Source organism: Malus domestica, chromosome 09, assembly GCF_042453785.1.
Source record: "Malus domestica chromosome 09, GDT2T_hap1".
Lineage (NCBI taxonomy): Eukaryota > Viridiplantae > Streptophyta > Magnoliopsida > Rosales > Rosaceae > Malus > Malus domestica.
In genome coordinates, this window is record NC_091669.1 from 32,331,330 (window position 1) to 32,358,184 (window position 26,855).

Below are 26,855 nucleotides of genomic sequence, written 5' to 3' on the forward strand. Positions count from 1 at the left end.
GCTAGGCGGACTAGGCGGTCCTAGGAGTTTTTTATTTATTTATTTTTTATTAATTGCGTGCTTTTTTCTTTTTTGGTTTCATGGTGGTATACTTATGAAAATGGTGTATCTAATTTGCAAATGATGGATTTACTACAAGTTCATCCAATGCTTATGGAAATAGTGTACCTAATTTACATTTTATCATTATTTTATTATCCATACAAGTATAGTTTTTTTTTAGGTGTCAATATGCACTTATTTACAAGATATACAAGAAATTTACCTAAATCGGCCTAGGCGCTAGGCCTTAGCCTGCCACCCGACTAGTGCCTAGCGTTTTTAAGAACCTTGATCTAAGGTCCTTTTCATTTAAGAAAGTCGAACATAAAACCTCTTATTTGTAAATATAAATGAATACCACTTAATTGCAATGCTAATTACTAATGACTCAACCTTCAATTTATATATATCCCGCCAACTAATAATAATCTGCCTTGGATAGTTATTTTTTGGGTCATCAGACAATGTTAGCATATAACAAACATGCTCATGATTTGAGATTTGATTAAAAATTTGTGATGTTTATTTTCAATAAATATTTCATCACTAAAAACTGGTGTCAGTTTTCACATTGTAACATTGCAGTGTGAAAGTGAGGTGCAAAATAAATAAAAATAAAAATTAATTAAAACAGAAGAAAGTGAATGTGAGAACAGAACAGAGTGCGCAAAAGAGTAGAGAGAATAGAAAAAGAAAAGAGAGGAAGATATGAGAGCGTTTGCAGACAGAAGATTGTGGGTGGATCCCGCTGGACCAAAAACCCAAACATAATGAGACAAAGGTCAAGAAAATATCTAAATGTCAATTTACTAAAACACCCTTGAACTTCATATTTTCATAAAATCTTCGTCGTTATCCAAATTTCGTTCCGCTTAACGTTCGTGTCGTAGAGTGCTACGAGAAAATCCTAATTTGATAGGTCATTAGTGTCACGACCCAAAATGTCAACTGAAATCAACATATTCTCCTTTTGGAACGTGAAAGCGTGGCCTATCGATGCTTCAAACCTTTGAAATTTGAAGTTAGAGGTGTCAGGAAAGTTACCACAAGGATAACTGGCTTGTGGCAATCAAGCGTTCATAACGACGTTGTTTTTTTATTATTCGATGTCGGCTCTTCCTATCATTATGAAGCAGAATTCACCAAGTATAGAGAATGTGAGCTGAATTTAGACCGGCATTTTGATCATTTTCCATCTTCGTGAATTAAAATACTCTTATTTTTAGGATGGGCTGTAACATTATATTTATGCCTCCCCCCCCCCCCCAAAAAAAACAGAAGCCCAAGTCTCTGACGAAGTTTGGGCTAAGTTGGGTTGTCGGCTGTTGGATTGTAATTTTGGGAGGTTACCAACCTACAAACTCTTTTTCTTTGGTGCAATCATTTATATAATCTTCATTTGTTTAATTTTTTTTCTTTTGTAAATTCTAAATTCCCAAATCATATCATCATTTCCTACTCATTGACCCTCTCAAGTTCCTTGTCTCTTAATTCTTCACTTGATTTAGGTGTTCTACAAAATTCCATAATTACTCTAATTACTTTTCCATGATTAGCAGTGATTTTGTCATGCTCCAAATCTTAATTATAAAGTAGGTGTACTAATTATTGTCTTGATAAGTACCTATTATCATTGTTAGAGGTGAGCATCAAACTGGCCAAACTGCGTACAATGATCAACTTCAAGGGTAATTCATGGTTTGGTTCAATTTCGAGTCTTGAAAATTCAGAAATCAAAAGGTTCGCAAAATTAAACCAAAACATATAGGTTTGTTAATTGTTCAAAACTGAATGAAATCCCAAACTGGCCAAAACAAATCGAACCACACCACCCAATAGTAGTTTGGTTTGGTTCAATTTCACCTTGTAGGTTTTATTAGTTAAAATCTAATCAATCTAAACTACGTTTTATAGCATAAGTCTTAATTTCAACTTATCATGTTATAGAGTTCAGTACCAATTTTTATGATTAGCTCATTATTAAAAATATATTATTAATTAAAAAAAAGTTCAATAGTTATTTACTTAGTCCCGAATTGTGTATGAAAATGATTCAAATCAGACTACACACATATGTCATAATACAATTAAAGAAAATAATATATTATTACGTGTCTCTTTAATTATTTTACGATACGTAGAGTAGTAGCTTGAATACGGGTTAGAAAATTTTCTACTAAACAGGAGCGGATGCTTAAACTGCGATGAAAAATACGAGTTTATCCCTTAATGTCTATCTCCCAAGTCCAAATCCAAATTATTCTGGAGTGGTTCTGGCTGTCCACATCAGGGCAAACAGGAAGAATCTCTCTCATTTCTGGGATCAACTCAGGCTTTCTCTTCCCCCCTCCTCCCACCACTTAAAATAATTGCCTTTTGTTTTCTTGGTAAATGAAAAAATAATCCCAAATTCAACCAAAAGTAAGCAACCGACCCCATAACCATACAAACACCCACTCTCCTTCCTCCTCCTCTCAGTCAGTAGTCAGTCTTTCTTTCTTTCTCACATATACATACACACACACACACACACACACACATTGCTGTCTCAGATAGCCCATCTCTCTCTCCAACCCCACATTCATTGGGAAATTCTCTCCCACCCTTCAAGCAAAGCAGCTTTCACTTTTTTATTGTTCTCTTTTCTTTGGGTCTCTCTCTCTCTCTCTCTTGTTTCTGGGGTTGTGTGCTTTTTAGTCATTGAGATCTGCATCAAGATGGGTAACTCCCAAGGCACCTTCACCAACTGCAGAGAGCCACGCAATGCCCTTCCTCCTCCTCTTCCTCTCTACACTTCCTCCTCTGTAGCCACAGATCACCACTACTGTGACTACAATGACCACAGAATCAAAACCCTTGTGAAGAAAATGTTGAGGGAGTTTGGCTTGTCCTGTTTTCTCCCACCTCGCCAGAAAAAGAGCAACCAGAAGACCCCAGTTGATGACGACAGCAACAAGAAGAAGAAGATAAATTTAGAGCACAACAAAGCGTGGCTGCTGGCGGAGTCCGGCGGGTGTGGGGCGGAGTTGGAAAATGCCGATCCCCATTCGGTTAACTCCTCCTTCAGATTCACCTTCTGCTCTCAGGTGGAGCTGGATTCCATGAACATGAGCTCCTCCGCCGCTGCAACGGTTCTAATGGTGAATTTGGGAAATGGGATGTCTGAATCCAAAGCTAAAGAGGTCAAGTGGAGGCGATTTGAGTCGTTGGAGAGGAGCATTTCCCCAATGGCTCACACTTTGATCAGATTTAGCTACGGTGAAATTCTTGCTGCCACTCGCAATTTTTCGAAAGGTAATGAAATGGGATTGTTTTGTTTGAATCAAAATTTGATCATTTTTTCTGTGTGAAATTTTAATGGAATTTGTTGTTTTGGGCAGGTAGAGTTTTGGGGAGGGGAGCTTTGAGCTGTGTATTTAGGGGCAGAGTTGGGATTTTCAGAACTGCAGTGGCGATCAAGCGACTGGACAAGGAAGATAAAGAGTCTGCTAAGGCATTTTGTAGAGAGTTGATGATTTCTAGCTCTCTTCACAACCCAAATGTGACACCTCTTGTGGGGTTTTGCATTGATCCAGAGGAGGGCTTGTTTTTGGTTTACAAGTATGTCTCCGGGGGAAGCTTGGAGCGTCATTTGCACGGTGAGTTCTCTTGTTTCGGTCTTTTGAATCGAACTTTGTTTCAAGTTTGGTGAGTTTTGACTGATTTACGACACGCTCATTTGCAGAGAAAACGAGGGGAGGTAAGGGCTCTGCATCACTTCCTTGGTTTGTAAGGCACAAAGTTGCCATTGGAATTGCTGAGGCAATTGCGTATCTGCATAATGGAACCGAACGATGTATTGTTCACAGAGATATCAAACCCTCAAACATTCTCCTTTCGTCCAAGAAAACCGCCAAGGTAAATGGAGAGCAATTTTATGGATCTCATTCTGGTTTGAATTTAAACTGTTTTCAATGGAATTAGATTTTACTCTATACACTATACAAGTAATTTGATTGATTTATTGCTTGCAGTTATGTGATTTTGGATTAGCCACTTGGACTTCCGCACCTTCCGTTCCCTTCCTTTGCAAAACTGTCAAAGGAACATTTGGGTACGATCTTGAGAAAACTTAAACTCCCGTTGCTTGTGTTCAATTTTTATTCATTGCGCGAATTAAAATGGCATGTGCAGTTACTTGGCTCCTGAGTACTTCCAGCATGGGAAAATATCGGATAAAACCGATGTGTATGCTTTTGGGGTGGTCTTGCTGGAATTGATAACCGGAAGGAAGCCAATTGAAGCAAGAAGGCCACAAGGAGAAGAAAACTTGGTTCTCTGGGTAGGTCATCTTACTACCTTCCTTTTTTGCCTTTACCTCCTTTTTTAATATTTGATGGTGAATTGATGGGCCCTTGATTGCTTCTCATGCTGGACATAGTTTATTTTCCTTTAATAGCTTATTCTTCTTTGACACGGCGATATTCTAAACTACTCTGATTTATGGGGAGAGTGATTCAAACTCGGGTGAGTCGCCGCCCCAGGGGGGAACACTATTCAGGCCAATTGGCCTAACCCACGTCTCTTTAAAACTTTAGTATGAACTATTTTCAAAACGCTCGTTTATTCAATTCGGCTACTTACTCCATCGGATAGAAACTTTTCTTAGCAAGGGTTTGTCTACCAACCAAATAACTTTCTGAAAGTCAAATTTCTTGAATCATTCAGTAAACCTTCCGTATGGTGTTTCAATGGAAGTCATCAAAACTTCTCGTTTAAAATATGAAAAATGTTTGTGGTGTACGATAGATTTTGGAATTGGTTGCTATAAGTTATAGCTCACAAATGTGCCACTTCCATTTTTCATCAGGCAAAGCCCCTCTTGTGTAAAGGGAGAGGAGCTATCGAGGAGCTGCTTGATCCACGAATAAAATGCACTTCGAGAAATTCAAATCAAATAGCACGGATGATTGAAGCTGCAGCTGCCTGCGTAACGAGTGAAGAATCCCGGAGGCCAAGCATTTGTGAGATAATGGCAATACTGAAAGGCGAAGAAGAACCTAGCGTCTCCAAGAGGAAGAGGCCTAGTTTTCTGGGGAATGGATTGTCGATTGATTGTTATTCTCAATTACAACAAACGAATAGCGAGATGAAGAGTCACCTGGCTTTGGCTATGTTAGGAGTTTCCGAGTTTGAAGATGATGATCATCTTTACGGGCGTTGATTCGTTGCAGATAAATTATCTTGATTTTTCGGTTCTTAGATTTGTTGTTGTTTGTTTGAAGTTTGAACAGAGTGGTTTGCTAGAAGTGAGTACTGAGCGTAGATATTGTAGATAGGAATAGGAGTCTGATGTGTATATCTTCCATGTACCTGTCCCTATTTAGCTATTCTAACCGGGAAAATTGTAACACATTTTGTTTTAGTTTAAAGTTCTCGTTTGATTACCATTTAATACTACGATCTAGATCTAACGGTGTTTCTCTCCGTTTTGAAGTGAGAGGTATCAAGTTCGAAATTCGTGAACGGAAAGTTCAATATTAATTTATTTCCTCACCTGTTATTGTATATCTGTAAAAAATAAATAAGTTCTTGCTCCATTAAGCGTATGAATTTGTAATGCTTTCTCACATTGGGATAAGGACAACACTTGCTGGCAGCTCATGTTTGCTAGAGAGATTTCGTAAGAAAATTTTCCCACATTAAACAAGATTAGTTTCAGTTTTCAATACCAAAAAGGCAAAAACTGAAATCTTGTTTAGTAATTACTTTTAGTTTTCAGTAAAAAGACAAAAACTAAAATTTTGTTTTATAATAACTTTTAGTTTTCAGTCTTCAATAACAAGAACGAAAAACTTTGGTAACTACTTTCAGTTTTTAGTTTTCAATAACAAAAATTGAAAAAGCCTTAAGTTTTTACATTTTTATTTTTAGTTTTCATTTTTTTTAAACAAACAAGATTTCAGTTTTCAATTTAAAAAAAAAATGAAAAATGAAAACCAAAACTGAAAACGAATAGTTATCAAACGGCCCCTAAGATTTTCATTAGACAATGGCTAGTTCCCAAAAACTTGAGTTGTTATGCAATTAGGCAACAATGTATATCAAGTTTACATCATTTCTCACTTACAGCCCCATCGTGCACCATTTAAATCTACAAATAAGTAAAATATAGACGGATGACTGAACTCAAAATCTCACTTACAAAAGAAGTAATAATAACTTATTAGACAACTACTAAGCCTCGAAACTCAAAGAGTTCAAACTTTTAAGATAAATTGTTGTTTAACATGGTATCATAAACCTGGTCAGTTTCAAAGCGATCCAGACGTTTGATGGTTATTAGCTGGAACATACATGCATTTGAAATAGCATGAATTCAAGTATTTTTGGTTATGGAATTGATAAATAGGATACGGCCATGGGGACACTGTTTTCTGGTTACAATGTCACATCAAATGTGATTTAATTTTTTTTTTTTGGAAGATCAAATGTGATTTTATTGGCCAATTGGCAGATTTTGCAAAACATTGCCAATCCAGGTAACATTATCCAAATATTAAAAAAAGAAAAAGAAAAAAAGAAGGTCCATGCAGATGTGTAGGTACATTCACCACCTATACATTTTTCTGCACAATTAATTGAATTTGGGGTGACATACCAACTACTCCATACATATATTTTATCTAATTTTATTCTAATTAAAAAGAATGATCATTTTTTGACATTTAGTTGCAGAAATGATCAAGTATCGTTATTCATCGTTATGTGGTCATTATATGATAAAATATGCCGTCATTATTATTATAAAATATTATCTCTACAAATAATCATTCTTGCTAATTGTCCCTTATTTTTTCATTAAAACTCTGTTACCAAATCTGTGTCTATTTGAAATGTATCAAATTATATAATATATGTGTTGTGCGTGTAAGGTTGATTTATAGTTTAAATAATTAAGAGCATTCACTTCTGATCGTTGAGGTGACATGTTCTCGAATGGACACAGAAGCAAGATATCATTTGGCATGGTATGGGATATTAAGAAGTTTACAGTTTAACTACCATATTAATTCAAATGAACCTTAACAATCAATGCACGTCTTGTCTCATAAGGGCATGGAATGAGTCACATAAACACACAAGACATTAAAGAGAATGGGATAAACAAATTAATAAATTGAAGAGAAACGCCACTAAAATATTTTGGCAATATCTTTAATTAAACCACGGTTAGCTAGAGCAAAATCTAAATATTCTTGGTACGAAATGAAGCCATCACCGTCGGTATCAATCTCCGTCATCATAGATTTCACTTCGTCTAGTTTAACGCAGCCTAGGGTTTCCAATGCATCTCCTAGCTCAGCTGCAGAGATTTTGCCATCGCCATTCGTGTCAAATCGCTTGAAAATGCGCTCCCGATCAGCCTTTTCTTTAGGATCTTCTTCTGCCATTGTTTGTATAGTTGATTATAACGTGCTTTCTCTAAGTTGAGTTTTGGTTTGTAAATAGATTAATGAATGCGAGAATGAGGGGTAAAAATATGGTGGTTTGTGGTAAATGAATGTGTAATTGAAGAAAGGTAAAAAATTAGGTTCTTAAAAGATGGTTTTGCGAAAGCGTAAGATAGTCCGTCAAATTATGGGTTTAAGAATGAGTCAATGATTGCCTGAAGAAAGAAATTTTCAAAAATTTAACTGCAAAGAAGGAAAATTGAAGTTTTCTAAGACAACTTGTTGTAGAGCTTGTTGTTCGGACAATACTTTAATCCTTACCATTTGTTTTAATTCTTACAATTTAACGTTGTCTAAGAAAGTTATTACACGTTTCGACCAAAAACAAAAAGAGAAAATTATTACACGTGTATTTTCTAACTAAAAAAAGGAAAATGTGGACATATGTTCGGTTTGGTTTAGTGGATAATTTTTGGTCAATTTGTAAGGGAATAATTTGAACACGTGTTTTAGTGGTTTGTCCCATTTTTCCTAAAAAAAATTAAAGAAAAAGACAGTTGCAATAGTTAGGTGGACAATGTAAGGATGAAGTAGCACTGGTGGATGTGTTAACTAGAAGGATAGAGATCATATCCTAATCTCTTCCACCAAAGTCATCCAATCAAGTGATCTAGATCTTTAAAATTTGATTTAACGGCTAAAAGCAATGGTCACTTTTAAAAGTTATAATAATTTTAGTCGTTTGATCAAATTTCAAAAACTTAGATCACTTGATTAAATGACTTTGGTGGGAGAGATTATGAGAGTATTTATTTCCCAACTAAAAATGGAAACTTCTGGAAGGAACCACTAAGTGCATTCCACGCGTCAAATTTATGAGAAGAGATGAGATGAAATGTTGGGAGAAATTATTAGGTGATAAATTGATTCAAGTCCAACAGTATAAACAACGGACATATGGCCAATTTTCAATGGAAGTACCATAACTGACGTGGTAATACCGTAATATCTAATAATTTCTATGATGTTAGAGAGATTATACAGTGTGCTAAGAACATGATACATCAAGTTTCATATACAATTAGTTGGAAACTTGAAAAATTTCAACTAATTGTATTACGATACTTAGTGTACCAGGTATTGTTCCCGATACACTGAAAAATTTCTCCCAATGTTTAATGGATAGTGTGATATTCGGGAGAATTTTTTCAATTGACTGTCATATTAACACATGATGCAGTTATTTCTATGATATAATTGGACGAATAAAACAAATCACATTGTTGACACTTTAATATACTTGAGCTTTATTATGTTAGACTGGCCTGTGTTAGAATGTATTATTAATGTTGTAATTTTTATGCATTGTCATTCATGTTATAACATCTGAATTAATAATATCACCCCTTAACGATGCAACACTCGCACTCAAAATTTTCACGATGTTTGAAAGATTGAGTGGCCTAAAATTTCGAAAGTAGGTGCTCTAACAAAGTAGAATATGCTGTCAAGTACTATAGCTTGGTTGGCTGAAAGGACTTGTTTCTGACAAAATTCGGTTCCAAGTCCCACCAGAGCTTGAGATTGGAAGTTCAGCAATAATAGGGAATCAAGCTGCCTAACAAAAAGATTCCACAATCAAGGAAATAAATAAGATGGAAAGCAAACATACAAGTAATTTGCAAGAAAATAGCCTCCTACATTTTGAAGACGGTAACACCACGTGACAATGCAACCGGGGTGCTATGAGTCCACAAAATCCACACGTGTGCTTGATCAAAACCTATCATTAGTCCCCGACTGTTGTACATGGTCACTTTAAAACTAGAACTGATAATTTACCCGATACAAAGCTGTATGGTAAGTTAAAAGGAAGAAAGCCGAAAATGAGTGGAAAAATAAACGACGAAAATATTTGGATCAGAGATACGAAAAACGCAAAAGAAAACACTATTAATGTCGTACCTCAGAACGAATGTTGATTGAATTATAGTGATGTGGTGTTATACAATCAACTTCTTATTTTGTTGAACCAATTAACTTGGCTACAAATGGCTGAGGTCTATCTCACAACAGCACGAACTGGCTACGACACTTTATCTGAAGTTCACTTTCAGCTGGTTTCAGTGTTGCGACCATTATGACATACAGGGAGGGTACCCTAGGAGGTAGTTACATATTTACGTCGAAAACCCTAGGCTACAGACTTGAGAATGACATTCAACACAGATTCTCGAGTTGGCAAAGCCGGAATAGCACCTCTCTCCGTCACAGTCAATGCACCGCAAGCGTTAGCAAACACGAGCGCATCTCTCAGTTTGTCCTCCTCCTACATTTCAAATCCAGATGGCCACTCTCTTTAGGTTGACAGGCATAAACCATTGTTATAAAACATAAACAATGTAGGATATAACTTCAAACACTGTATTTTCAATCAGCAATTGGGGACTCGCATGGAAAATTACCGCACTTCAATCAACAAAATGGAAGACAAAATAGGGTTTAAATGCAGATCAGTACAAGCTAAAATCTAGTCATTAGTAAAGAAGCTCTACCACCATCCAACATTATGTATATAATTTGAGAATTTCGATAGAGTTCTTCCCAAGTCATATGATGAATAACAAATACGTCTGGAACATATAACGTTGAAACTATCTTCTACAACTCAGAAAGGCAACATCGACTGTACTCTGTTGTTTTAGGAAAATGAATTCCTCAAGTTTAAAGTTTGTACCTGTTTAAGATTTAAATAGATAGGGTGATCCAGCTGCCTAGTTAATTAGGAAAGGATTTCCAAGATAACTAGTACATAGAGGCTCTAATCCCTTTTCCTTCCAAACATCCACCCCAACCCCCACCCTCCCCTCTCCCTATGATTTCTGCAATGCTAGAGGCCGTCGTCTGTATGAGGAACCTTCGTCTATCCATATTCATGAGTTTTTAGTTCATATTATTTGCTGATTTCCTCATCATGCGCAGGGTAGTGAAGCTACTAGAAATATATAATTATGCAATTAAGTTTTGACTGGAAGAAGCCCTCGTTTGGTAAATTGGAAGGGAATGGAATGGATAACTCTTCAATTTCAGGGAAAATTGAAGGTAGAAGATAATGATTTTTCATTTAGAGGGGATTAGACATGAAGAAAACTCATTCCTTATAATCCTACCATTTTGGATAGGACTGGAATGGATACCATTTCTTCATGAGTAATCCATCTTCCATCCTGTAGTCGGTCATATTTTTTTCATTTCTCCCTTCAACATTCCTTGATTTAGGGAGTTATCCAATCCAATCCTACATACCACACGAGCCCAAAAATTCTATCAAGTTTTGTGTCCAAGATGCAGTACCTGAAGCAAAGAAAGATCAACAGCTAGTTGTGATAGTATTCCAGCCACAAATGCGTCCCCAGCACCAGTTGTGTCCACTGCATCTACCTTCATACCCTTGACTCTTCCACTGAACAACTGCAAATACACATATAATGTGCGGTTTCAGATGCACAAACTCTGGGAAGAGAAGTATATTGCTGTCATCCTAGCTGCTCAACAAAATCCCATCAATTTAAAGAATCTTAAATAATAACATCTAATATCTACTGATCCAAAAGAACCCCTTTAAAGCCTCAATCAATAACTTTGCCAGTAGCTTTTGAAGATTACTGGTAAATATCATGAAGACAGAGAGCCACAAAAGTTCAGTCTGATGCCAGTTCACCCTTCCCTTGATACTCCATATTTCGGTGCATGATGCATGCACGTGCGCACGCACGCGCGCGCACACATACACACACAGTCTCTCCAAAGCATATCTCGTGTTATTCGTTTCTGTTATTAATTATAAGTTTTTTATCTCCATACTTAAAGCTTACTTCTATTTCAAATGAATCAAAGAACATTTGTTTTAATTATCATTCAAAAAGGTTTGGTGAAGTATCTACCGTTTAAATAACTCTACATATTTCAAAAATTAAAGAAACGTAAATTCATTCTATTTTCTTAATCAATATATCTTCCTTTTTTATGAGAAACACAAATTTTATTAAGAAATAACTGAACCAAGTACAGGAAATATGGACGAGAAGCAACTAATTACAATCAAATTTGACATTTTATTTTGACATCTACATTGGACATGCTCTTAGATACCTAAAGCAACAGCATCACATCAAAACCCAATAGGCAACTGATTACAAACTACCCCCAAATCCAGAAATAAAAGGTAAAGGTCGTACCCAGTGCACAAGGCTCCCGCTTTACGCAGGGTCTGGGAGAGGTGAATGTCGGCTAGCCTTACCCCCATTTATGGAGAGGCTGCTCCCAAGTCTCGAACCCCAAATCCAGAAATGTATGGAAAAAATGCTCAAGGAGAAGCAAGCAGTCTAAATCTATCCTAAACTGATGCTACATGGTATTCACTTGAGAATCAAATTAATTTCTTTTACTGAGATTACTAATAAAATCAACTAATTCACCAAAATTGATATATAATCACTTTACAGCATCATCAATTTTAAACTGTGCAATTAATACATTCATCATTTCTTGCATATACTTCCAACATATACCAGACACTCTTACAAACTAACTGAATAGTTCACGGAAGATTATAATATACTCTAAGATTCACATGTTATAATGCATGAGGCAATGTGTATTTGAGATTTCCAGAGAATATCACATGAGAAGAGCATATTTGAAAACTTACCTTGGTGTAGTACCTGCAACCATCAGGGCCCTCAGTGACCAGAAGTAATTTAAGATTTGGATGGTACAATTTGCGAACAACATTTTCATCATATGGATCTTCTCCTTCTGTTAGAAAAGAAACCTCTTCTTCACTTATCTGAAAAACAAATAATCAAATTTTCTGACGCAATATTTCCAATTTCTTTTAGCACTTCCCCTTTACCATTTCACAAAAGGGACAATGAAAATCAAATATGACCCTACAGGTGCATAATCTGCATATTTAAAGGTTTAATTACCTTGATAACATCAGCAGTATCCCATATACTCAAAATTCCTTCTCTAGCACTCTTTGCAGAAGGCCACAGTGGAAGCCTGAGGTTGGGATCGTAGGACAGAACTACACCAGCGTCCCTTGCAGCTTTTGCTGCTGCAATATGAGCCGACTTGCATGGTTCCGTGATAAGACTTATAGAACCATAATGTAATATTTTTGCCTGCCACAGCATGGTCGAGACAGACTTTGAATATTACTATAAAGAAAACGACTACCAAGTCAAGTAAAAAAATAAACGGAGAAACTCAGCAAAATAAGATCATGTCAGACAGGCATGCAATTTGATATCCAACAATAAGAAGGGCCCAACATGCGGTGACCTAAATGAAACACACTGATACTGGAGTCTGCAGCCGTCATGATGTCTAAGGTGCATCAGTGTAAGTGGGTCTGGACTGTGGAATAAAGAGTTCAAATTAAGTATCCTTCTCATGTGAGGTGTACTATGCTCAATTGAAAAGTCAGTTTAGGCTTATCAGTCTTTAATCAGATGATATACCATGCAAGATAGTTAGTTCCCTAGACATTTCCTTTATAAGATATATTTATCTTTGTCTTCTTTTGACTCTTTACAATTATAATCGTCAGTGTTATTTAACTAATAATAGCAACTGTTTCGTACCTTCCTAATTAAATCAAAATCAAGTTCAGCTTCTTGAAGCAACATATCAGCACTAGGATTACGATAAAACATGAACTCACGTTCCCCATCACTCCTCAATGTAACAAATGCTAAAGCAGTTCGTGCACCGGGATCAAAACGCATCCCTTCATTGTTCACATTATTCTCCTTTAGTATATCAGCAAGCATGTATCCAAATTCATCTTCCCCAACCTGCAGGCAAATTATAAATATAAAATACCTGAAAGGATAAGATTGTCCTGATTACAAGATTTTATAAAACAGTAAAGAATTGGCACAACACAAGAAAACTAGTTTTGTTTTTGTTTCACCACTTTAATGCATAAGAACAACTAAGTAGTAATATAACAGCTAAGAAATACAATAGAAAATTAGGTTGAAAGTGTATTGTACTCTTTTAACCTAATTTGTATAAGCTTCCACAAATGCGAGGTAGACTATGATATTTATAATTTTATTGTACGTATGCATAAAGGTGACAAGAAAAAGGACCAAGACAAAGGAAAATGATCCAGTAAACCTTCAGAAAGATAAAACTAAAATTAAAATATGAGGTGGGAGAAAGAAGGGAAGACTGATGTCAAGTGGCCAAATTATTATTTAATGACTCAAAACATTAAGTAACTGTGGACTTCATCTAAAATCCAGAACAACAAGAATATGGATACATGTGTTTGAATTGATACCTTTCCAATAAAAGCTGATGAGCCACCAAGTCGAGCTATGCCAACTGCAACATTAGCAGGGGCTCCTCCAGCAGCTTTTTTAAATGCAGGTGCTTCAGCCAATGAAAGTCCATTACTCGTTGGGACAAAATCAATCAGCATTTCCCCAAAACAAACCACAAGGGAGGATTCTTTTGTGTCCGGTAGTGCATCTCCTGCAAATGCTTTTCCTAAAATATTTTACAAAAGAAAACTGTGATGTAAAGTAAGCAAAAAACCAAAAGCTGTATGGTAATGTCACTCGTGGTCCAAGTCATATGCATAGTCCTAGACAATTAGTGAAAACTAAGAAAGCACAAACTCAGTGTCCTAATTACAGCAACCAAGAAAAATGTGTAGAATCCAGGACTTGAGTTCGGCAAATTCATGGCGTGCTAATGTACTAAACAGTGACATCAAAATGGAGCATGAATGCATCAGCAAAGACTTCTAAAAAAGGGGACAATTTGGATACCTAAAGAACATCAAGAGTAAAGGCGGAATTAAGAAAAAGTCAACACAGTTTGAGATGGAGTCAAGACAATTATGAGCAGATCAAAACATTGTCTGACCTCTAGCGTACTTCCAGGTTTTGGTTAGGGTTAAAGAGACTAAACTAGGATCAGTTCTTGACCCCCAAACATAGAGGTAGCATGTGCCTACAAGTCCAAGAAAGTCAAAATAGTACAGGATATGTCTAGGATCCTTAGGAGTAACTAATACCCGGATGGACATTAAACAGAACAGTAAACAATCAAAACAGGAAAACCCAGGGTGACTAAAACTAAAAGCTGTCCTGGTATACAAGGACATTGGCTGGTGAACCAGCCACACTCTAGGTGGACTGAAGGTTTTTTTTGGGAACCTGATACCCCTGGCCATCCAAAGATTTCAGCAGTCGACCAAGATAACTCAGCTACCACGGCATTTAGGTGCACGAAGGGTTTTTTACCGGTAACTTACCGCCTTCGACTATCTTTACAAACTCAAACTTCATAGGTATTTGATACGTTGACCATGCGCTGCTGGCTTTGTTTGAATTTAAATGCCCCTATAACTCTCAGATGAAAGCAACACCAAGGGAGTGATGCTCCTCTCAACAGCTTTCGCTTGAATTGCCAAAGATAAAGATAATAAAATCGGACATATATAGAGCGAGACAAAGAAATCATCGCACATATCTAGTCAACAAGAACCAATAACAACAATGCGATTCTAACATTCATGATCCAAATACCCAAATGAAAATAATGATCAGAAATACGAATAATGCCACCCAATAAATTCCAAACTTAGACCACATGATAGCTATAAACAACGAACAATTCACACAGTATTCCAGTCCAATCCAATCCAAGAATATCACACAAACCCCCTTAAAGTACATAATAATTCAGCAAAATAACTAGATAACAAGCAAAACCAAACAAAACCCATTTCCCAAAGATGCTGATAGAACTCAGAAACCAAAGCATTACCTTGGACATTCGATCTAGCAATGGAGGAAGAACCGAGAGGCGGTGGGGAAGAAAATGCAGAAGCTCTAACTGTCCTCTGACTAAAAGAAACCGAATTGCGAGGCAAAGAAACCACCCCGCCGAAGCAGAAAGCAGTGGCATGAAGAGCCATCACAACAATCGCAGACCCAGAAGAGAATTCGAACCCGTTGATATCTTCCAAAGTCGATTTTGCTCTGAAGCTCTGTGTGGAATGGAAAATGACAGCAGCGGAGTGGGCAAAGCAGGAGTGTAGTAGCGTAATGGTTGTCGCCTAGTCATGCTTCTCTTCGGACTGCCGATGACGATGATGAACTTTGTTGTTCTACTTGGTCCCACCCTAATAAGCCTTTGTTTTGTTGCCATGTGTATGACGAATTATATTCCATCATCTGTACTATTCTCACCAGACAAAATTTGATTTACAATTGGTTATTCCATCAAAACTAGCATATTCATATTGATTAATGCTACACATATCAAACTTTTAAATCAAATTTATAAATCAATGACGTGTCATTAATAAAAAATAATCATGTTAATCAATGCTTAGGTGATAATTTAATCATTATCAATCACATCATTTGGTTTAACAAATTTGGTCTCCTAGCATTATCCATTCAGAAAACATCCGTTTTTATAGAAACTTTTCTGTGTTATGATGTATGTGATGTACGAGTCAAAATTAAAAAATGAGTTTTTAGAGAGTAATTTTTTGGTGTGTCGGGAACACGGTTCAGTATACCAAGTGTCATAATACAAGTGGTTGGATAATTGGAAAAAAAAATAAATTCTAACTTGTATTATGGTAATTGTTGTATCAGTACATGTTGTGACAACCCGTCCCAAATTTTATAATTTTATAAATTTTACAAGTGTGAATTGACAAAAATACCCTGGAGGCGATAACTTTGACTTCCATTGACCATCGTCTAGAGGAACGTATGACTTATTCTTTTGGCGTATTTGTGCAGTACTCGTTGGTAAGAACGCATAGGCAAAAGCCGATCGCAAGTCCGGATTATAACGGTATAGTTACGGACATTTGAATTTGGTTATTTATATTTTGGATTATTGATTAATTGAACTCCCACCTTATGGGAGAAAAGCCCAATCATATTTATGTTGAATAAGTGACCAATCAAATTTTGAAAGGGAGATAAAAAGGACCAATTAGGAGAGGAGAGAGAAGCTGAAATCTTCCCCCTCTTATTTTGTCAACCCGTGCTCACCACTAACCCGGTTTCGACCCGAGTTTGCTCATCTTCTCCGACAATTTTCGTCGGTTTTAACCATGTCCAACAAACACCTGGAATCAACTTCCTTGCCTTCCCTCTACCATTTCCACTCAAAATCAAATGAAATTTAGGTATAGTTTGGTGAAAAACTCACCATGGGTGCCGCGGGAAACCTTGCCGAGATTCACCATTTGTGAAACAATTTCATTCAATTACCACCACCATTACACTCCCCCTTGAGCTCTGGAACAAAGCCCAAGCATTGGTTGGGGCGTTGGAACGGTTTTGGAGTCGAATTGAAAACACCATTTTCTAGGGTTTTTGGCGGATTTTAACAAAATTGAAGCTCTTCCTGGCCTAATTGGCCGTGGTCACAGGTATGAAAATTACTCTACTCATTGAGATCTTCATTCCTTAAATTTTGGTAATTTTTTGAAATAGTTGGATTTTCCGACGAGTCGGGGCGACCGACCGCCACCTAGGGCGGCGCGTGCGGTGGCGTGTGGCCAAGGGACCGTCAATGCTATTCTTAGGATAGATTAGATACTTTGAGTTCAGTCTTGGTAATTGCATGATATAGGTTGATGGTTGGAACCTGAATTCTCTGCGATATGTTAATTGGTAAAAGTGTGAATCGACGATCCGACTGTTGGATCGTCACCAAACTTTAATAAATTATAGTACGTAATATTTGAGGACTACAGAAACTTACAGATCAGAAATCCGATGTACGGATCTTCCCGAATTGGATTTGTAAGTTTATAAAATAAATGTTAACTGTCACTTAATTTTGGGAAATTGACGGAGATCCGACCGTTGGATCGTAATTAAATTTTAGTATGTTATTCTAGAAGCATAATGTGTATCTTTGGAAGTTGCGGATTGGAAATCTGATATTCAGATCTTCCGAATCGTGTTTACAGGGTTGTAGACCCAACCGTCGATCTTTGATCGACGATTGACTTATGGTTAATGGGTCTCAAACTATTTTAGAATGTCCTTGAGGATGTGTTTTATGTGAATTATATATTCTATTGATAAGAGTTCTGAGATGTGATTCAATAATTGTTCTAGGCGCCAATCATTCGGGACGCCTCGATGCGCATGCTAGAGAATCATAGGGTAGACTCTAGGTGAGTGGGTCTTTTCCTTTTATCATAGGTATTCAATTGATAGTTCCACAAATGCTTCTAAAGTGAATTATGCATGTTACCTACATTTAATTACTGTGAACTACGAATAACTTGATCCCTATTTAGGATACCATGGCACAGTCCTTCACATGATGTTCACTTCCCGCACCTTACGCTCACCTTAGATCCAAGGTAGGTGCACAGTCCTGTCGTACAGACCACTATAGGTGGTTCTGACTCGTAGGTGACCTGCGATTATTTGCACAATCTTCACGTGATCGTAGCACTTGAGCGTATTTATTTACACCCAGTCCTGTCGTACAGACCACTTTAGGTGGTTCCGACTCGTGTGCAAGTATACTTATTGAGTTATGGATAAGTCGTACCGGTCACTTGAGGTGACTCCGACTTATAAGCTAGCATATGTGATGAATATGTGATGAGCTAGCATATGTGATGAATATGCGATGAGCTAGCATATGTGATGAATATGCGATAAGCTAGCATATGTGATGAATATGTGATAAGCTAGCATATTTGACAATGTGTGATAAGTTAGCATATGTGATGAATATGTGATAAGCTAGCATATGTGACGAATATGTGATAAGCTAGCATATGTGACGAATGTGTGATAAGTTAGCATATGTGATGAATATGTGATAAGATGAGATATGTGATAAGCTAGCATATGTGATGAAATATGTGATGAACTAGTATATGTGATGAGATATGAGTAAGTCGTACAGGTCACCATAGGTGACTCCGACTTGCGTACTAGTATGAGTTATTAATCACATGATTATTTGATATTGTTGACGAGATGCTGTGTTGTGGTATATTTATGATTTTTTTCTGGAAATTATACAGGTGTTGTAGCGAGGGGTTATAATGTTTTATATGGTTTCTATTAAAATTTTATTTACAGGGCCACTCACCCTTGTCTTGTCTTCACCCTCCAAGTTTTATTAGCTAAGCTTTCTTATCGTCGAAGATTCGTGGCGATTCTTAGTATTGGAGATTATTTCGAGGGTACGATTCTTAATTCACTCTTCTATATTTGCTTATGCTCTAACGTCACGTGTGAAGTGGGTTTCATTATCGTTCACCGGTGCACTCTGGTATTTAGGCACTCTTAGGTTTAAATTTATTCACATTTTCCACATCATCATATTTTATGGCTTCGTCACCTTTTAGCTCTCGGCCAGCACAGCTCGATTCGGAGTTTTAGTGGACATTCTGGGTCGGGGTGTGTCACATGTTCTCGACACACTGAAAAATCTCGAGACTTATTTATGAATCAAATTCTCTCATTTGGATTCATAAATATAGAAATTTAGAATTTTCACGTGAAAAAAAAAATCTTGAAATTTGGGACCTCCAATTCCTAAGTTTAAATTCTATGTAAATAGGTGTCATTTCCAAATTTTTATGAGTGAAACTTGAAAATTAAAAAATTTCGTGTTCAAATTTCATTGTACTTTTAGTTTAACTAAACAATAAAATTTACAAATTCTAGAAAATGAAATTCTGTCATTTAAAAAAAATACAATATTCATTAAAAAGGAGAATACGTACAAAGGAAGATGATAATGTGCATAAAAGGGTCCTATCATCAATGATAATCCTGTTCTCCTGCAAAGTTTTGTTCATGCAACGATTTCATTTTTATTTCTATCGTTGTGATCTGAAATTTTCTTATACAAACACAATATCAGTATTATAGATTTTGCAGGATTTCATGAAGTTGTGGATTTATTTGAGAATAGAAAAGTATACATACCAAAGGCAACAAACAATCGCATCATTCCCCCAAAGATTTAATTGGATTCTGCTACAATGAATTCATAAACTCTGTTATTCCCCGGTGTCCTCCATAACTTGGCATTACTGGCAAATTGGCCTGAATCGGTTTAGTTTTATGTCAATTCGGGTATTGATAATTTCAGTCCAACTCGCTTTTTTTTTTCTCGTTTGATCTGCTTTTTCAGTTTATTGATTTTATGTCTGCCCTTAATTGAGAAAATCTAGATAAAAAAGAATCGAAAATCTTCGTTAACCAACGAAGAATTTACACAAAATTGTTAATACATTCTCAGTAAAACACGTATTACTTTGATTATTAACATATTCAAGCTTATCAACCGATTCACTAATTCCATACATCCAATCCAAATCATTTTCTTCCTACTTTTAACATGAACAAATTCGTGGAATTTGTCAAACTCCTAGTCCATCAAAGAAAATCCACACTCTTGATCCTCCTGATTTTGCGCGCAGAGTAATTAAATTTCCGTAGCATAAATATTACTTAATTTCCTTCCTTAAAACACACGGCATGTGCTTACGTCAAAATTATGTAAATATTTGACCTCTGCACTTATTTCCACATTTATTTCCTTTCACACTACGCGCTTTCTTCTCCCGTCAAAAATCCCTCGCTTTACTTCTTTCTATCCCCCAACTGTATACGTATCTCTACGGATTCGCCGCACAGAATCCCCTACGCCTCAATTCACGCTCACTTTCCACGTGTCTACCTGCGAATCGCTGTATACCTCACAAAAGTCCAACCTTTGCAAGAATCTTGAAAATTCTCACATTTTAATCGTTCATTGTACATCGTGCAGTTAAAAATTATTTTAAATTGAATACGAATAATCCTTAACGAAAACTAACCGGATAATATACGATAAATGAACAAAATTTGAGGATTCTCGAGGATCCTCCTGGCAAAGAAAGAGCTAGTAAATTCCAGGTGTACTAGGTCGGCCCGCACTCGATCACCGCCTCATAATTCACGCGTGAAAACTTCTGAGATCGCCTGTATATATATCTCTTGTTAGTCAAGCAATCAAACGGAAACAGAAGAAAATCTGAGAATTCTAAATTCTCTCTCTCTCTCTTACTCTCTCACTGTGTTTGCTGCGATGTCGAAGAACGATTCGATTTCGAAAGGCTCGGGAATCGGCGCCTCCGGCTCCATGGAGGAGCTGAAGAAGATCTTCAACAAGTTCGACAAGAACGGCGACGGCAGGATCTCCTGCGACGAGCTCAGGGGCATTTTCGGCGAGCTCGGCTCCGAGACGGCCTCCCTGGAGGAGGTGCAGCGCATTATGGCGGAGTTCGACAAGGACGGCGACGGCCACATTGACATTGCGGAGTTCGCCGAGATCATCAATGGCGGATCCACCAAGGAGCTTCGCGACGCGTTCGACCTATACGATCTCGACAAGAACGGGCTGATCTCCAAAAGTGAGCTGCACGAGGTGCTGAAGCGACTGGGGCAGAAGTGCTCGCTCAAGGAGTGCGCGAAGATGATCGGCTCCGTCGACGCCGACGGCGATGGCCACGTAAACTTCGCCGAGTTCAAGAAGATGATGACTCGAAACTAAAAGCGATCGGATCGGTAAAGCAAACAAAACAGTAGAAAAAACAAGATCAGTATCAATTAGCTTTAAAATTAGAGTTTAATTAGGGATTTGGATTTAAGTGTACAAAAATATTGGAGTATTATTGGTGCTAACTGATCGTCTTTTCGAATATTTTTCTGGTTCGTTCTTATTTTGCTTAATTTTTGAAAATTTTTAATTTTATTTTGTGTTTTATTGTTTGGTTCTTTTTGTTGAATTTGTCATATTTGGTTTTTAATTATTTTATTTATTTATTGTATTGGTAGATATATTGTGCAAGTGGGTGGCCGTAACAAAAGGTTGGGTGGCATTAATGATAATTGGGTGGCGTTGCCGTGTTTGGGATGGGGAGTGGTGGTTGTACCGAATATAATACGCATATGGTCATGTGGTCATAGCTGACCTCAACGCGGAATTGGGCTTTTGATGTTGGTCCCATGGGTCGTGGATACTGGATGACCGTTCGATTGAACACACAAATTGTGCTTTTATTGTGCATTTTGGTTGCTCTGTACTCCTTCTCGTCCTATTTATCTTGTTCGGACTCAAGAATTTTTTCTCAACGAATAATTAATTATATTTTTTATAACTTTTTGTTAAAAATGTGGTAGCATGCTTTCTAGTAAAACTATCGACCCCAAGATCTTGGAGGGGAAGCCGAGTTTCGGGATAATGCTTTCTAGGAAATTAATGTTGTTTGCGGTCTACGACTCCTTTGATGCAATTTTCTATGTGAGAATTGGGCAATATAGTAAATAAAACACAACGTAATTTTGCTATTGTTTGTCTCATTACGAGGTAACCATATCCGTGTTTTCATTTTTTGTTCCACTCTTTTTTTTCTTTCTAAATAATGTAATTAGTGACAAAATAATTATTTAGAAACAATCGCCAAAAATTTGAATTGCCTCTTTACTAATAAAAAATTATTTAAAAATCGTCACAAAAAGACTTTAGCAGCCATTTTATATTTCCGTACATGCATAGCAGGTAAACACTTGCTAGTTTGATTTGTTACATCTTGTGTAGCTAATTGTATGCCCCATCATGTGTGTGTGTGTGTGAATGCGATTGCTCTTTTGTAGCGATTTTTTTTTTTTTCCACAAACTTTAATAAGAGAAAGTTAAAAAGTAATGTTGTCCTTAGACTATGGACTTGAATGTACTTGCGAAAATCATGCAACGTAGGAGAGCAAATCACGGGCACATAATTGTGCCAATTTTTTCTTACGTGGATGATGTGTCTCCAGTAAAAGTATAAGTATGTTAATCAATACTTAGGTAAGAATAATGCTACGAAGATTAAATTTCTAAACCTAATAATATAGATGTTGATAATTAAATTATTATTTAAATGTTGATAATTTTGCTTATTTTCTATTGATGACATATAATTTGTTTTACTCATTTGATTTAACTTTTTTTATCTCTCTAGCAATAGCGTTATACCTTAAGCAATTATCCGATCATCAACTTCTATGTTATTTAATTTACACATTTAGTCTCGCTATTATTACCTTTTGCAAAAGCATTCGCAAGGAGGAGATGAAGAAGGTGGAGGAGTGGATAAGAGCACATAGAGATGTTGCCGATATGGGAGGATTGGTTTTTAGGTACGAGCCGTAGTTTATGCAAGAAAATGTTGAAAAGACAGTTGGAATAGATGATCGCGCGCAACATCTCTGTAAATTTTCTTCTATTAGAAGATGAATCAAGCGAGGTTGGGCTTGCCGTGATCTATGGGATGGGTCGAATCGGGAAGACCACCGTATCCAAATTTGCTTATAACCTGCAGATTGTTAAATTTCAAGGTAGAAGGCTTCCTTTCAAATATCAGAGAAACTTCATAACAACCCGATGTTTGGTTCGATTGCAAAAGAAACTAATTTCGGACATCCAAAAGGCGAAGGCTAAGAAAGCTACAACGCCAATGAAGGAATAATCAAGAACAAGCATGTTGTATGTTGCAAAAGAGTTCTTGTTGTTGTCAATGATGCAATTCTTGTTGGGTTCGAAAACCGCTGCTGGTGTGGAAGCCAAACTTATGGCCAGGCAGAGGCTAAAATGCTTCTATGAATCTTCCCGGCCCTCGAAAATAATGAATAACTGTGACTTGCCACCAGTTGTTCTTTGTTTAAACTTTCTTAAAGTTTATACGATGCACAAGGTTGAAGGACCGAATGAGTACGAATCGCTTGACCTTTACAGTTGGCATGCCTTTGGGCAAGACCATCCTTAGGAAAATGAAGAAATGAAAAAATTGCGGCCGATTGGGGAGTAGGGGATTGATTTCTCAACAAGAAAACTTGTCCATTCTAGTCCTTCCCAAACCGGAAGGACTTAAATGGATAGGAAATTTTCACGTCTAATCCTCTCAAAATGAAAAAAAAAAAAACATTTTCATGTACCTTTTATATAACTTGAATTTATAGGGTTATCCATTCCAATCCAATCCTAGACACCAACGAGACCGTTGTTTAAATAAAACATTTAAGCATATTGATAACCGCTTTCATCTCCAGGTAGTGTAGTACAACATTGAAGGCAGGATGCTGGTGTCTGCTAATCAACCAGCTTGTATAATCTTAATCCTAAAATTTGGCTGAGCTCTATTCCATTCCATTCCATTGAGTTTTTGTCTCAGCTTCTAATCAAAACATAGTGACTTCTAAATAAAACAGAAATGTAACAACTCCGGCACGGATCTCTGATTAGGCCGTTTCTCGCTATCAAATTTAAACAAACTAATGCATACCATCTATAGGTTTCAGTATTAGTTTTTTTTCACCCAAAACTGTGAAAATAAACTGTTTTTTGAGCTCCATTTTTTTTATATTTGCTTTTTATAAAAACACCTCGATACCAAACCAGTACTATGAATCATAAAACGTCACTACGTTGGTTTTTGTTCAAGTCACACAAATACAACATCATAACAGATCGTGTAAGCATTCGTAAATTATGTTCTACCTAACATTTACTACATTGGAATTGGATTGGGCAAAAACCCCCAAAAATCAAGTAGTAATTATCATAAAACACACTACAATTACAAACCGAGAAATTCAACTAAACGAAATTAAAAAAAGGAAAAAAAAAATAAAAAAAAAAGAGAGCAGAGCTTACAAAATTACAAAGCGAAGCCTTTCAAGTACTCAGGATCGCGCTTAGCCCTCTCCTGAAACTTCTTGAACCACCGGTCCAAGATATCCATGGGCACCACCAGCTTGCTCCCATCCACGCCGCAAAACGACTGCATAAAATTGAACAGATTCTCCCCAACTTTCATCGCCAACCTCTCGATTCGCTTCTCGGCGGTGACGTCCAGCGACGGCAGCGTCGCCAGGTCCTCCACCGACACGCCGATTTTGGCCGACAGCGGCGCCGCGTCGGCTGTGAGATGCAGCTGCCCTCCCTGCTGTGGCCACGGAAGAGCAAGCACCGCCGACGGCCTAGCCACGGTGATGGCGCCGCAGAAGAAGAAGGCAGAACCCGGGGACTGGATGTAGACGGCTAGGGCTTTGTCCGGCGGGAGTGTGAAGTTGTTTAAGAGAAATATGCAGAGCTCGCGCACTTGATCGTACTCCTCCCCTGCGCACATTAGAAAAACCGTACGTTAGAATGATAAACTGCGCCGACGAAGAAAAAATTGAAGAAAAAAAAGAGGGAAAAATAGGGAAATTTACCGACGAAGGTGTTCATGTCGAGAATCCAGTGGAAGGTGTCGATCTGGGAGAAGGAGGAGATGTCCATTGGGAAGCTGCGATTCGGGAAGACGACTCCGAACATTTTCTTGACTGTTGTGATGAAAGAGGAGACTGGAGATGTGGATAGTGGCGAGAGATTGTGAGAATGTTTGAAAAGTTGAGTGCGTGTTGCTGTTTAACGGTGGGGATTAGAAGGGAGGAGAAGCATCCAGAACAATCTAGAAGAGTTGAGTGCAAAATAATCTAAATTACGAAGAGTTGTGTTTTCTCCTCTCAACATTTAAGTTTGATAGAGTCCGGCGGCTCTAAACTCGTCTAAATTACGAAGACCTGTATATTTTCCTCTCAACATTTAAGTTTTGCTTAGATTTGCGACCAGATGCAAACAGTTAGGGCTTTTAAATGCAACTGTATATTTTCAGTAAAATTATGTGTGAACACAATCATGTTTGATTTTTTAGTTTAGTTCAACTTCATTCGTAATTCGAATTCAGTTTAAATTAAATTAAACTCGAGCAAGTGGAGAAGTTAGATATTGTTAAATGCAGCCATAAAACCACAATGAATGTTTTCGAGTTCGTGATGAAGATTGAAGGCTCGTTATTAGGGTCAACAACTTTGTGAAAACAAAGTATTGCATTAAGAGGTGATTGATCTAATTCTTCTCTCTTTTGTTTTGATTATGTCAAAAGAATTAGGCTTTAAAGATCCAATGGTTGGATTTTTTATTTGCAAGTTCCGTTTCCGCTTTAATATTTGATTTATTAACATGAATGTTGTTGGATTCTAAAGGCATCACCAACAGGCTAACAGCGATTCAGATCAAAGACGGAGCCAATGAAGAATTAGGATGGTCAGTTGACCTTTCTCATATATTCATTATATATATATATATATTCTCTGAAAGCATGACCCTTCTCATACTAGTTACCAAATATGCAAATTTTAAGTCTTTGACTGTATGTTTCTAGGGATCATAAGATATAACCATGGTAATATAGATGCTACATATGGTAGTGGTTGTGGTTATTTCTAAATTAAAATTTCATATGAGTGAAATTTACTATCCCTACATGAGGTGAATGTAGGGAAATCAACTTGGTAAATCTAAGGACTTTGTGCTATTGGATAAATTAATTTTGTTATGTCTTAATTTTGTTACTTTAGGTTGATCCTTCTTTTTCTTGAAAATATATAGGAAAATATTTTAGAGATTTTAATTAATTAGGGTCCAATTTTGATTTGATTCTTGTCATGTGTACAAAGGTTTGGTTTTATTTATTTCCCATTACTGCTATTTTGTAATCTTATAAAATTTTCTTGTGAAAAGGAATAAAGTATTCCCAAGTTTGTGAGATTATTAGAGAATCCTGAATTGTTCCTAAACCTTATATTTTCAACTTGGTGTCAAAGTAGAGTTCGATTTTTGGTTGAAATCTATTGTGTATGAATCCTTGTTGGTACACTGAGCTATTTTTCTTCGTGCGTCCGCATGCCATGAACTTGAGGGTGAAAATTATCGACAATTTTCAGAAAAAGAAAAAGAAAGAACGGAGATTATCTACAATTTTTGAAAAGGTTTATGTTTGTTCCAACTTCCAACATGCCACGAGATCAATTCAAGTTTTTGAAAAGGTTCGTTTTAGTTCTACCATGTCAAGAGATTTATTTGTGGGGCTTTCGAACAGGTTCGTTCGTGTTTAGTTTTACCATGTCAAGAGATTTATTTGTGGGGCTTTCGAAAAGATTCACGTTAGTTCTACCAAACTAAAAGGTTTTATTGAGCTTTTGAAAAGAGGCATTTGTTCCAGTTGAACTTTCAGAAAGGTTGACGTTAGTTCAAGTTAGTCGTTCGATAAGAGGCGTTATTAGCTTGAAGAACCTACGGCCTTGTCTACGAGGTCGAAGAACCCAAAGCTGAGAGGTTCCTTCTTCAACCATGATCGTTTGAATGAAAAGATCAAGTCACACTCCTAGAATGAAGTATACACTTGGCTGTTTGGCCGCGTATTTGCAC

General features: G+C 37.0%; 5 protein-coding genes across 5 annotated transcripts; 2 read left to right on the forward strand and 3 right to left on the reverse strand.

The window, feature by feature from the left end:
• The first annotated feature begins 2,397 nt into the window (after positions 1 to 2,397).
• On the forward strand, positions 2,398 to 5,495 carry LOC103444185 (probable serine/threonine-protein kinase PBL7). The gene is made up of 6 exons (XM_008383105.4): positions 2,398 to 3,336; positions 3,423 to 3,680; positions 3,767 to 3,939; positions 4,056 to 4,135; positions 4,216 to 4,363; positions 4,892 to 5,495. Exons 1-6 carry the CDS (start codon positions 2,760 to 2,762, stop codon positions 5,243 to 5,245), a joined length of 1,590 nt encoding a protein of 529 aa, XP_008381327.3. The 5' UTR covers positions 2,398 to 2,759; the 3' UTR covers positions 5,246 to 5,495.
• A 1,575-nt stretch (positions 5,496 to 7,070) lies between these two features.
• LOC108172719 (polcalcin Bet v 4) lies at positions 7,071 to 7,647 on the reverse strand. Its single transcript, XM_017330672.3, has one exon. It carries the CDS (start codon positions 7,473 to 7,475, stop codon positions 7,218 to 7,220), a length of 258 nt encoding a protein of 85 aa, XP_017186161.3. The 5' UTR covers positions 7,476 to 7,647; the 3' UTR covers positions 7,071 to 7,217.
• Positions 7,648 to 9,669: 2,022 nt separating this feature from the next.
• FK (probable fructokinase-4) lies at positions 9,670 to 15,480 on the reverse strand. Its single transcript, NM_001294098.1, is given in 7 exon segments — positions 9,670 to 9,804; positions 10,830 to 10,946; positions 12,187 to 12,324; positions 12,467 to 12,664; positions 13,127 to 13,339; positions 13,834 to 14,042; positions 15,330 to 15,480. Coding segments are annotated over 7 exon segments (1,161 nt in total).
• A 5,083-nt stretch (positions 15,481 to 20,563) lies between these two features.
• LOC103444188 (probable calcium-binding protein CML23) lies at positions 20,564 to 21,720 on the forward strand. The gene is made up of 2 exons (XM_008383108.4): positions 20,564 to 21,127; positions 21,398 to 21,720. The coding sequence occupies exon 1, from the start codon at positions 20,649 to 20,651 to the stop codon at positions 21,111 to 21,113; it is 465 nt and encodes a 154-aa protein (XP_008381330.1). The 5' UTR covers positions 20,564 to 20,648; the 3' UTR covers positions 21,114 to 21,127; positions 21,398 to 21,720.
• A 2,402-nt stretch (positions 21,721 to 24,122) lies between these two features.
• LOC103444189 (uncharacterized) lies at positions 24,123 to 25,203 on the reverse strand. Its single transcript, XM_008383109.4, has 2 exons — positions 24,818 to 25,203; positions 24,123 to 24,722 (listed from the first exon to the last, which is right to left on the reverse strand). The coding sequence occupies exons 1-2, from the start codon at positions 24,918 to 24,920 to the stop codon at positions 24,262 to 24,264; spliced, it is 564 nt and encodes a 187-aa protein (XP_008381331.3). The 5' UTR covers positions 24,921 to 25,203; the 3' UTR covers positions 24,123 to 24,261.
• Between the last annotated feature and the right edge of the window lie 1,652 nt (positions 25,204 to 26,855).